This window comes from Eubalaena glacialis, chromosome 2, assembly GCF_028564815.1.
Source record: "Eubalaena glacialis isolate mEubGla1 chromosome 2, mEubGla1.1.hap2.+ XY, whole genome shotgun sequence".
NCBI classification, from domain to species: Eukaryota; Metazoa; Chordata; class Mammalia; order Artiodactyla; family Balaenidae; genus Eubalaena; species Eubalaena glacialis.
The window spans coordinates 121,332,740-121,343,585 of NC_083717.1; the positions used below are offsets into that span (position 1 = coordinate 121,332,740).

The following is a 10,846-nucleotide window of genomic DNA, read 5'->3' on the forward strand; positions in this document are numbered from 1 at the left end:
GCTGTCCGGGGGAGGGGCTAGGACAAGTGGGACCGGCGGAGATTGAACAGGGGCTGTCCCTCGGAGAAGGGGAGGGGCTTAGAGAGAAGGGGAAAGAACCGTCCAAGGACAGTCAGGGTTGGGGTGAGAAGGGTGGGAGAGTGGGAAAGGGGGTGTTCAGTGGTGGGGCTCCCCCAGGAAGGCTTGACTGCGGGGAAGGGCCAGAGAGGGATCAGAGTGGGCGGGAGAGGTAGTAGGAGGGAGAAGGGACAGAGGATATGGAAGAGAGAAGGCGCGGGGGCTTCCTCCCGGAGGGCGCCCTATCTTCAAGACTGACTGGAGAAGGGGCTTGAGTGGGGCTCAGGCCGGCCAGAGTTGAGTCCCCAGCTGAGTGGGATTTCCCCTGTGGGGTCCCGGATAGAGAGGAGGGCTTTGAGGGGAATAAAGTAACCCCGCACCGGGGTCTATACGGAGAGGGGTGGGACCAGCCTGGACCAAGGAGGGGAAGAGCGCCAGAACAGGGTTTGCAGCCTAGGCGCTCTGGGGGAGGAGCCATGGATTATTTATCATTATCATTGGCTGGGACCCTGGCCACGCCCCCCGATTACTTGGCCCCCCCCTTCCTCAAGCTTAGACCCCGCCCCTTCCCCTGAATCTGGGTCGCAGTCCCGCCCTCTTTCCTAGTACTTCCTGTTCCCGCTAACCCTGGCGTTGGGCCCGGGGCCGAAGAGTGACCGTACGCTGAGTGACCCGGGGCGTCCGAGCCGACCGGGTCGGGCCGTGAAGCCAGACCCCAGGCGCTCCTGGCGGCGCTCGGGCCGCGCACAGCCTGAGCCGGGTCCCGTCGGGCAGCGGGCTGGGGCTGACTCTTGTCTCAGGATGCCGGGGGAGGAGGAGGAGCGGGCCTTCCTGGCGGCCCGCGAGGAGCTGGCGAGCGCCCTGAGGAGGGATTCCGGGCAGGCGTTTTCGCTGGAGCAGCTCCGGCCGCTACTGGTCACCTCTCTGCCGCCAGCAGCCCGCTACCTGCAGCTGGATGCTGCACGCCTGGTCCGCTGCAACGCTCATGGGGAGGTGAGGCCCGGCCCGGGTTGGGAGGAGGGCAGAGGACCGGAGGCCGGGCCGGGGCTCACAGCTCTCTGCTCTCTGACTGCTCCCAGCCCCGAAACTACCTCAACACCCTCTCCACGGCCCTGAACATCCTGGAGAAATATGGCCGCAACCTCCTCAGCCCTCAGCGGCCCCGGTACTGGCGCGGGGTCAAGTTTAATAACCCTGTCTTTCGCAGTACGGTGGATGCTGTTCAGGTGAAGCCCCTGGGCCCCTAATGGGAGAAGGGAACTTAGCCTGGGCTGGGGGTTGACTAGAAAGGGCCTGAGGCTGTGCTGAATGGGTTGAGGTCCAGCCCTGGTGGGAAGGGGACCTGCCGGGCGGTGACTGGTTTGAATGTGTGGCAGGGGGGCCGGGATGTTCTGCGATTGTATGGCTACACAGAGGAGCAGCCAGATGGGTTGAGCTTCCCTGAGGGCCAGAAGGAGCCGGATGAGCGACAAGTTGCTACAGTCACACTGGAAGTACTGCTGCTTCGGACAGAGCTCAGCCTGCTGTTACAGGTGAGGTATCTCTAGTCCTGAGGACTTAAGCATCAGGGCTGGGAATCCCAGCCTAACAACAAAGCCAGTGTGGGGACTCCCATGCTGCTGAACCATAGGCATAGTCCCCACAGTAACTTAGGATCTCTCTGTACTTTTCACCCTGTGAACGTTGGGGGACCAGGGCTTTGAGGGAGGGCCTTGTTCCAAGGCTCTAGGTGAGAACTCTTCTTATCTTGTTTGCAGAATACTCATCCAGAACCACAAACACTGGAGCAGCTGCTGAAAGACAAGGTTGAAGATGATGTAAGGAAGGCAGGAATGGGGCTCTGGGGCCTGGCGAACAAAGGGAACCTGTTGTGGGCCTCTGTCCCCAAGCCCTTGCTCATTCCCTGTCCTTTTTCCTCAGATACTGCAGCTCTCAGAGTTTGCCCCCTTACTGAGAGAGATTGCTCCTGACCCCCTCACCACACCCTCTGCCCCAGGTATTATTGTCCTATATTGGGGAGTGGGAGTGCTAGTAGATCATACTGATGGAAATTTCCTCTGTCTTCTTGGTTATTTTCCTTTCTTTTTAAAAAGAGATTAAAATCGTTTCCTTGGGTTGAAAAGATATGCTGAAAAGTTGTCTGTGATTTGTTCCCCTCCACAGCAGATTCAAATGTAACCTGGTCCTTTTTAGAAAGATGTTCTATTTTTTCCTGTTCTCCAGCCTCCATTCCTGGTCCCTGCTTCCTCTGTGGTTCTGCCCCAGGCACATTGCACTGCTCAGCTTGTAAACAGGCCTTGTGCCCAACTTGTGATCGCCTCTTCCATGGACACCCAGACCGTGCACATCACCTCCGCCAGACCCTGCCTGGGGCCCCCCAGGCTACCCACCTGACCCCCAGGTGAGAGGCCTTTTCTTCTGAGTGGGAGCGAAATTGAGAGAACTTAAAATCATTTGAGTATCTACTATGTGCTAGATTCTGTGCTAAAGACTGTCTCATAGAGAGCAAGCAACCAGTTACTGCCCTCCAGGAGATCATAGATATACATGTCAAGCAAGTAGCAGTCATAGCAAAATAGATTTTTTGGGTGTGCAAATAGGTAGTAGGAGGATGCAGCTTAGTCAGAAGGATCAGCTCAATCAGTTGGTAGTATTTTAAGCACCTAATAGGGGTCAGGCCCTATGTTAGGGATATTTACCAGCCAGCTACGGACTTTAAGCTGTCATTTAAATGTTGAACAGGCTATGGGTATGGCAGTGTTCCAGACATGTGCAAAGGCCAGAGCCATGTGTTGTCCTGCAGGGAATGAGGGATGCCCATGGGTAAGGGTCCCAGGCACCCCCTCAGCAGGCCGTGTCTGCTTTTCCATTACAGCTTACCTGCCTCAGCTCCACCATGGCCTCAGTCAACCTCCCTGCTGGCCCTGGGAGACAGCTCTCTTTCTTCCCCTGATCCTGCAAGTGCCCGTCTTCCCTGGCACTGTTCTGCCTGCGCCATGCTGAATGAACCTTGGGCAGTACTCTGTGTGGCCTGTGATCGGCCCCGAGGCTGTAAAGGGTTGGGGCTGGGGATTGAGGGTCCCCAAGGAGCTGGGGGCCTAGAACCTGAGCTTGCACGGGGTCACTGGGCCTGCCAGAGCTGTACCTTTGAGAATGAGGCTGCGGCTGTGCTGTGTGCCATATGTGAGCGACCTCGGCTGGCTCAGCCTCCCAGCTTGGTAGTGGATTCTCAGGATGCTGGCGTTTGCCTACAGCCCCTTCAGGTAACCTGTTCCTGGCCTTCTCAGCTCTTTATTTGCACCTGTTACCACAGACCATTCTCTACTTCTTCATCCCCTGTTTTCCTTCAGTTCCCCAGTATCTTCCCCCTAGCTTTCTATATTGCCATCTTGAGCCTCAACCAACCTTCAGTGGGATAATTCTTTCTGCCTTCCCAGCAGGAGGATACTTTGCTCTCCTCTGCCCAGACTCCAGTGTGGTACTGTATTCACTGTACCTTCTGCAACTCGGGCCCTGGCTGGGTGTGTGCTATGTGCAACCGGACCAGCAGCCCCATCCCAGTACAGCGTACCCCCCGGCCCCTTGCCAGCTCTTTGGAAGAGCGACTCCCTGAACCAGGGCCTCCACGACGCCTCAGTGCCCCCCTGGCCAGTTCCTGTGGGGACCTTGAGAAGCAACGCCAAGACAAGATGCGGGAGGAAGGTCTCCAACTAGTGCTCAAGATCCGGGTGAGGATTTGGGCCTGGGATAAGCTTGTGGGGGAAGGGAGAGGCTGCAGTTGATTGATGCAAGTTCTCAAAACCTGTCATTGTTAGCAGCAGCTGCCTCTTATTGAACCCTTCCCCCAGGGCAGGTATCATGCTGTGTCCTGCTCACGTGATCCATGATCTGAGCTCCAGCACTGTCAGCATTTTGGTTCGGGCTAAGGGTGGGTGGACTGTGCCCTTCCTGATGGGCGCTCTGTCTGGGCGGGACTGTGCCTTAGGAAGGGGAAGCCGGAGGCGCCTGTCCAGAGGAGGTCTTCTCAGCTCTGCAGTACTCGGGCACCGAGGTGCCCCTGCAGTGGCTGCGCTCAGAGCTGCCCTACGTGCTGGAGATGGTGGCTGAGCTGGCTGGACAGCAGGACCCGAGGCTGGGTGCCTTTTCCTGTCAGGAGGCCCGGAATGCCTGGCTGGATCGTCACGGCAACCTGGATGAAGCTGTGGAAGAGTGTGTGAGGGCCCGGCGGAGGAAGGTAGTAGCAGCTGTGCTGGGGGGGGTGCAGGATTGAGGGCTGTGGATCTCAGAGCCTCTCACATTCTTCTTCACTCCTCGCCCCTCCCAACTCACAGGTGCAGGAGCTCCGGTCCCTGGGCTTTGAGCCTGAGGAGGGGTCTCTTCAAGCCTTGTTCCAACACGGGGGTGACGTGGCACGAGCCCTGACTGAGCTACAGCGCCAGCGCCTAGAGCCCTTCCATCAGCGCCTCTGGGACAGCGGTCCTGAGCCCACCCCTTCCTGGGATGGGCCAGATAAGCAGGTGCTGGAAGGAGGTGAAGAGCCCACTTAGTAGGGCTGAGGGCAGGCTGAGGGGTACGCTCTCTGCGGTCTGACAGCCACTTCTTCCCTCTCCACCTGAATCGCCTTGCAGAGCCTGGTCAGACGGCTTTTGGCAGTCCACGCACTCCCCAGCTGGGGCCGGGCGGAGCTGGCACTGGCGCTACTGCAGGAAACACCCAGGAACTATGAGTTGGGGGACGTGGTAGAAGCTGTGAGGCAGAGCCAGGACCGGGCCTTCCTGCGCCGCTTGCTTGCCCAGGAGTGTGCCGTGTGCAGCTGGGCCCTGCCCCGCAACCGGGTAAGTCCCTCCCCACTGCCCCTGGCCTTAGAATTGCTCTGTTCCCTTTGGACCCCCACTCTACCCCAGCCCCTGTCTCTGATCTTGTCTTTTGCTCTGCAGTTGCCCATGTGCCCCTGAAGCCTTCTGGGAAGGGGAGGGCAGGAATAGGCCACCTCCCTCTCTTTTTTTAAATGTTCTATTATGGGAAATTTCGAACATGCAATAGTAGAGAAAACTGTATAACGGATTCCACTCTCCCTCCCCGCACCATGTATTCATCATCAAGCTTCAGCCATTATTAATGTATGACCAATCTTCACTTCATCTACACATATGTAGGATTATTTTGAAGCAAATCTCAGATGTCAGATAGTTTATCTGTAATATTTCAATATGTATCTCTAAAAGATAAAACTCTTTGAAAATATAGCCACAAATACCACTGTCACACCAAAAAAATTACCAGTAATTCTTTAATGTGATCATCAAATACCCAGTTGGTAGGAATAGGCCCCTTTTATCTCCTGAGCCCCTTCTGACTTACTCTAGGTCAGAAGTGGCAGTTCTTTGGCAAAATACAGCCCAGTTTAGTTAGGCTGGCTCTGTATGTTTTTTGTTTTTACTCTTTATTTTAAAATAATTGTAGAGTCACAGGCAGTTATAAAAATAGTACAGAATCCTGTGTGCTCTTCATCCACCTCCTCCCAATGGTGACATCTTGTATAATCATAGTGCAATATCAAGACCAAGAAATAGATATTGGTACAATGTTAGCAAGACCGCAGGCTTTGTTCATTTTGTGCATCAGTGTGTATATGTGTAGTTGTATGCAGTTTGATCCCACATGTAGATTCATGTAACCATCACCACAATCAAGATACCACAATGCAGCCCCCTTGTGCTACCGCTTTATAGTTGTAACCTTCTTCCCCTCCTCCTGTCATATGGCAACCACTAGTCTGTTCTCCATTGCTATAGTTTTGTCATTTCAAGGATGTTGTTTGTGTTTGCTTTTTTTTTGGCCGTGCCACACAGCTTGCAGGATCTTAGTTCCCCAACCAGGGATTGAACCCAGGCCCTCGTCAGTGAAAGTGCGGAGTCCTACCCACTGGACCACCAGGGAATCCACGCCCCCCCCCCCTCAGCTGCTTTTTCCTTTTTAAATTAACTTTTTAAAAAATTTTATTTTCTATTGGAGTACAGTTGATCTACAGTGCTGTGTTAGTTTCAGGTGTACAGCAAAGTGATTCAGTTATTGTGTGTTTGCTTTTAATTGAATGTGGATGCCTTTAGAGGCCATTCTTCCATTTACCTTAGGTCTCACCATTGTCTGTTTTTTTCCATCTGAAGGTCTTCAGACATTTAGGTTGCCTGCCCAGTTGTTAATTAGACCCCGGTTTCATAGCAGACCCCTGGCTCCTGCCCCTTCCCCCGGCTGGCAACTGTAGTTTCTTACCCCCTTCCGTCCCTTCCCTTCCCTTCCCCTCCACCAGATGCAGGCTCTGACCTCCTGTGAGTGCACTATCTGTCCCGACTGCTTCCGCCAGCACTTCACCATTGCCTTGAAGGAGAAACACATCACAGACATGGTGTGCCCTGCCTGTGGCCGCCCCGACCTCACCGATGACGCACAGCTGCTCAGCTACTTTTCCACCCTTGATATCCAGGTACTGCAGTCCCTAGGACTCAGGGTGCCCTGGGCTTTGAACAGGAGCCTTGCCCACCCGCCACTTCCACATCCTGTTCCCAGCTTCGAGAGAGCCTAGAGCCAGATGCCTATGCGCTGTTCCACAAGAAGCTGACTGAGGGCGTGCTCATGCGAGATCCCAAGTTCTTGTGGTGTGCCCAGGTCAGAGGCCTGCCCAGAGCTGCTGACCGGAGGGAGGAGTGGGGAGTGGTGCCTGGTCAGGCCTCAGACAGCTTTATGCTCTTGCACCCACAGTGCTCCTTTGGCTTCATATACGAGCGTGAGCAGCTGGAGGCAACATGTCCCCAGTGTCACCAGACCTTCTGCGTGCGCTGTAAGCGCCAGGTGAGGCACATCCATCCTTTTAGAAATACCTGCTGAGCCACCGCAGGTACTGTTAGACGCGGGGTGTGCTGGAGAACAGAACAGACGTGAGCTCTGGGCTCAAAGAGTTACAGGCTAGCCAGGGAGGGAGGGAGGAGGGGTGAGGGAAGGAGAGAGAGCAGAATTATACATCGCCATGGGTTCTATGAACAAAACAAATAGGAATCTGAGGTTAGGAATAACAGAATGGACCTACCTAGTACATAGGATCGAGAGGTTAGACAAGTCTTCTCTAAAATGGCTGGATTTAAGCTCAGGCATGAAAGTTAAGAAGAAGCCAACTATGCAAAGAGTATTTGGGAGAGAAAGAACAACACATGGAAAGGCCAAAGTCAGAAAAAGTGTTGTGTGGCTGGAGCCTCAAGAGCAAGGGTGAGAGTGGCTGGCAGTCAGAGAGGAGCTAGGTGCCAGGTCAGGAGAGGCCGTGAGGCCAGTCAAGCAAGGGATCGGCCTTTCATTCTAAGACTGAGCAAGGGGTGATGCTCTCTCATTTACCTTTAGAAAGTTTAATATTTGATACCAAAAAGACGCATCTGTCTTTTTTTTAAATTTATTTTAATTAATTAATTTATTTATTTATTTATTTATTGTTGGCTGTGTTGGGTCTTCGTTGCTGCGTGCGGGCTTTGTCTAGTTGAGGTGAGCAGGGGCTACTCTTCGTTGCCGCGTGTGGACTTCTCATCGCGGTGGCTTCTCTTGTTGCGGAGCATGGGCTCTAGGTGCATGGGCTTCAGCAGTTGTGGCACGTGGGCTCAGCAGTTGTGGCTCGCGGGCTCTAGAGCGCAGGCTCAGTAGTTGTGGCACACGGGCTTAGTTGCTCCGCGGCATGTGGGATCTTCCTGGACCAGGGCTCGAACCCATGTCCTCTACATTGGCAGGCGGATTCTTAACCACTGTGCCACCGGCTAAGTCCCTGGTGGCACATCTGTCTTATAAAACACAATAATAAAATGAACACCTGCGACCCTACCACCAAACCTCCAAGCTAGAACACTCCCAGTGCAGTTGGTTACACGTTCAAAGGCACACTGGCTGCAAGGTGTAGGCTGAACCATAGGGGAGCAGGAGTGGAGGCATAGAGAGTAGGAATCGAGATGAGACCTGACCTGGCCCGGAGTAAAGGTGGTCACAGTAGGGATGAAGAAAAGGACAGGGTTGAGCTAGGCTTGGGTGGTGGAAACAAGACTTGCTGGTGAATGTTTCGGGTGTGAAGAGATGAGAGAACCAAGGCTGGCCCCTCGGTTTGGGATTTGAGCAAATGGTGGATGGCAGTGCCATACACTAAGCCAGGGACCGCTGGATCTGAGTGGAGGGGCCAGCAAGAAGGGCCTGGGATAGAGCTTTCATGGGAAGCTTGTTTCCTTCTGGCAGTGGGAGGAGCAGCATCGAGGCCGGAGCTGTGAAGATTTCCAGAACTGGAAACGCACCAATGACCCGGAATACCAGGCCCAGGGCTTGGCGATGTACCTTCAGGAAAATGGCATAGGTAAGGTTGCCTGTTTGCCCAGTAATCTCTCATTGCCCATTGCAGCGGCTCTCTTCCTGAGGGCCTGAGGAGCAGTGGCAGCCCAAACCCTGACCTGCTGTCCCTTGCAGACTGCCCCAAGTGCAAGTTCTCGTACGCACTGGCCCGAGGAGGCTGCATGCACTTTCACTGCACCCAGTGCCGCCACCAGTTCTGCAGTGGCTGCTACAATGCCTTTTACGCCAAGAATGTGAGCCCAGAGAACGGGGATGGAAGGGCTAGCTGGGTGGGGCTGCCGTCGGGAGTGAGGGGTGGAGGCCATTGAGGAACAGCCCAGGGGAAGAGGAGAACAGTGGGGGGTAAAGCACCTCTCTCTGTCCTCTCTCCCCTTCTGCTTGCTCCAGACCCTCCAATGTCTCATCTCCCCCACCCCTACACCCCTCACGCAGGGGTTCCTGAGAGGCCAGGACCCCAACAGTCTCCAACTTCCCCTCTCCCATCTGGGTTTCCGCCAGAAATGTCCAGACCCTAACTGCAGGGTGAAGAAGTCCCTGCATGGCCACCACCCCCGCGACTGCCTCTTCTACCTGCGGGACTGGACGGCTCTCCGGCTCCAGAAGCTGCTTCAGGTCAGGGGCAGCCAGCCTGGCTGGTTTGCCAGTCGCCCAGGAGAGGAAGCAGGGCACAGGGTGGCAGGAAGGGAAAGGCCTGGATGCCGAGAAATCCAGCAGGCTGGCATCAAGGGAAGCTAACGCCCATCCTTCTGCCTTCCTCAGGACAATAACGTCATGTTCAACACAGAGCCCCCAGCGGGGGCCCGGGCAGTGCCTGGAGGTGAGTGTCGGGACAGGCCTGGGAGAAGGCAAGAGGAGGGGCTGGGCTCCCCCTGTGTGATGGATGAAGGCGAGGCTTGGGTCTGGGGTTGGACCAGGACGCAGGGCCCATCCTGTGCTTGCTTGTTGTGCTCTTTGGTGACTCAGCCTCCCCAGGCTTGTTTCTTCCTCTGTAAAGTGAGGACCGTATCCACCTTGCAGCCAAGCTGTTTTATGTAAGGCCACATTCAAGCGCCTGGCACCTCGATGCTAATTTTATTCTCCCATTCCCAAAGGATAGTGATTCAATAGTTAACTCAGTGACTATTTAATTAAAGACTTACTAGTTGCACTGTTTTAGGTTCCATGAGGGCAACAGAAAGATGTTGTATATGATTCTAATCTGCCCCACTTCTTACCATCTGTGTAGAATAAGACCTTCACAGAATAAGCTAACCTCGCAAGAGCTAAATCACAACCAAAAGAGCTGTCTCAAGGGAGTATATGATTATGGGCCAGAAGTCAGCTTGGCTAAAAGCAGGGACACCAAGGTCCCTGCTTCTGTGTCGGAAGTGGTCTGCACGGTGGCATCTCTGGCACAGCTGTTAGAGCAGGGGCTCCTGTCCTCAGTCCCCTCCCTAGAGGCTGCCTCCCGTGCCTCCGTCCATATCCTAGTTCTCCTGGGCCTTTGTGTTCAGTGGCCCCCTCCGGACAAAGGGTCCCTTCCTTCCCTTACCCCTAGGTGGCTGCCGAGTGATGGAGCAGAAGGAAGTTCCCGACGGGTTCCGGGACGAAGCCTGCGGCAAGGAGACTCCTGCTGGCTATGCCGGCCTCTGCCAGTGAGTGCCAGGCAGGGCGTGGAGCACGGCGTCGGGGGCACAGGAGCACTGGGGGTGTGCCTGGGCAGAAGAGTGGGTCTCTGCGAGCAGTAGGTCCTGCAAGAAGTGGGAGGGAGGGGCCTATCTAGGCAAGGGCACAGAAAGGTGGTGTGCACAGGTTGGCAAGGGCCTACAAGAGCAACTGGCGACGAGTGTCGGTCTTGCTCATCTGAGTATGCTAGTGCCCAGCACAGTGCTGGACACACTCAGTTGATATCAGCCAAACTTCAGAAGAACAAATATTCCACCCTCTCATCTCCCCAGGGCACACTACAAAGAGTACCTTGTGAGCCTCATCAATGCCCACTCGCTGGACCCAGCCACCCTGTATGAGGTGGAGGAGCTGGAGACGGCTGCCGAGCGCTACCTGCATGTGCGCCCACAGCCACTGCCTGGGGAGGATGCCGCCACCTACCACGCCCGCTTGTTACAGGTAAAGCCTCCCCCCAGCCTCACCTCTGACCCCACTCTCTAGAAGTCCCCTGTCCAGACTGTGTCTGAGCCTCAGGCTTCCAGTATCATCATCTTCTCTCTCCTTCTACAGAAGCTGATAGAAGAGGTGCCCTTGGGACAGAGTATCCCCCGCAGGAGGAAGTAGCTGAGGGCAAGGGTCCCAATGAAGGTCCTGTGATCTGACTCCCCGGGAACACCTCCAGCACCAATAAAGAGGCATTTCCTTGCCCAGGCTTCTTGGTGGTCCTTCTTCCTTCCTGACCCCACCATCTGCGGGCACCGGGGAAAGGGGG

At 55.1% G+C, this 10,846-nt stretch overlaps 1 protein-coding gene across 3 annotated transcripts; it reads left to right on the top strand.

The window, feature by feature from the left end:
• The first annotated feature begins 470 nt into the window (after positions 1–470).
• Positions 471–10,786, top strand: RNF31 (ring finger protein 31). Of its 3 annotated transcripts, none has more exons than XM_061180684.1 (21): positions 471–1,050; positions 1,137–1,283; positions 1,434–1,589; positions 1,815–1,874; positions 1,978–2,053; positions 2,281–2,458; positions 2,933–3,320; positions 3,495–3,785; positions 4,043–4,291; positions 4,389–4,574; positions 4,686–4,892; positions 6,368–6,541; positions 6,625–6,723; positions 6,817–6,906; positions 8,317–8,431; positions 8,542–8,660; positions 8,815–9,039; positions 9,187–9,244; positions 9,965–10,061; positions 10,365–10,533; positions 10,645–10,786. In XM_061180684.1, exons 1-21 carry the CDS (start codon positions 859–861, stop codon positions 10,696–10,698), a joined length of 3,330 nt encoding a protein of 1,109 aa, XP_061036667.1. In that variant the 5' UTR covers positions 471–858; the 3' UTR covers positions 10,699–10,786. The 3 variants fall into 3 exon arrangements, with proteins under 3 accessions (XP_061036667.1, XP_061036669.1, XP_061036668.1); XM_061180686.1 differs by having other exon boundaries at positions 472–1,050; positions 4,211–4,291; positions 8,926–9,039; XM_061180685.1 differs by having other exon boundaries at positions 575–1,050; positions 8,926–9,039.
• Positions 10,787–10,846: the final 60 nt, after the last annotated feature.

Bases quoted from the DNA above. Each gene is read 5' to 3' on its own strand.
- RNF31 (XM_061180684.1), top strand. From the start codon at position 859: ATGCCGGGGGAGGAGGAGGAGCGGGCCTTCCTGGCGGCCCGCGAGGAG. The intron at 3,321-3,494 runs GTAACCTGTTCC...CTGCCTTCCCAG, and splicing joins TTTGCCTACAGCCCCTTCAG to CAGGAGGATACTTTGCTCTC. The intron at 10,062-10,364 runs GTGAGTGCCAGG...TCATCTCCCCAG, and splicing joins GGCTATGCCGGCCTCTGCCA to GGCACACTACAAAGAGTACC.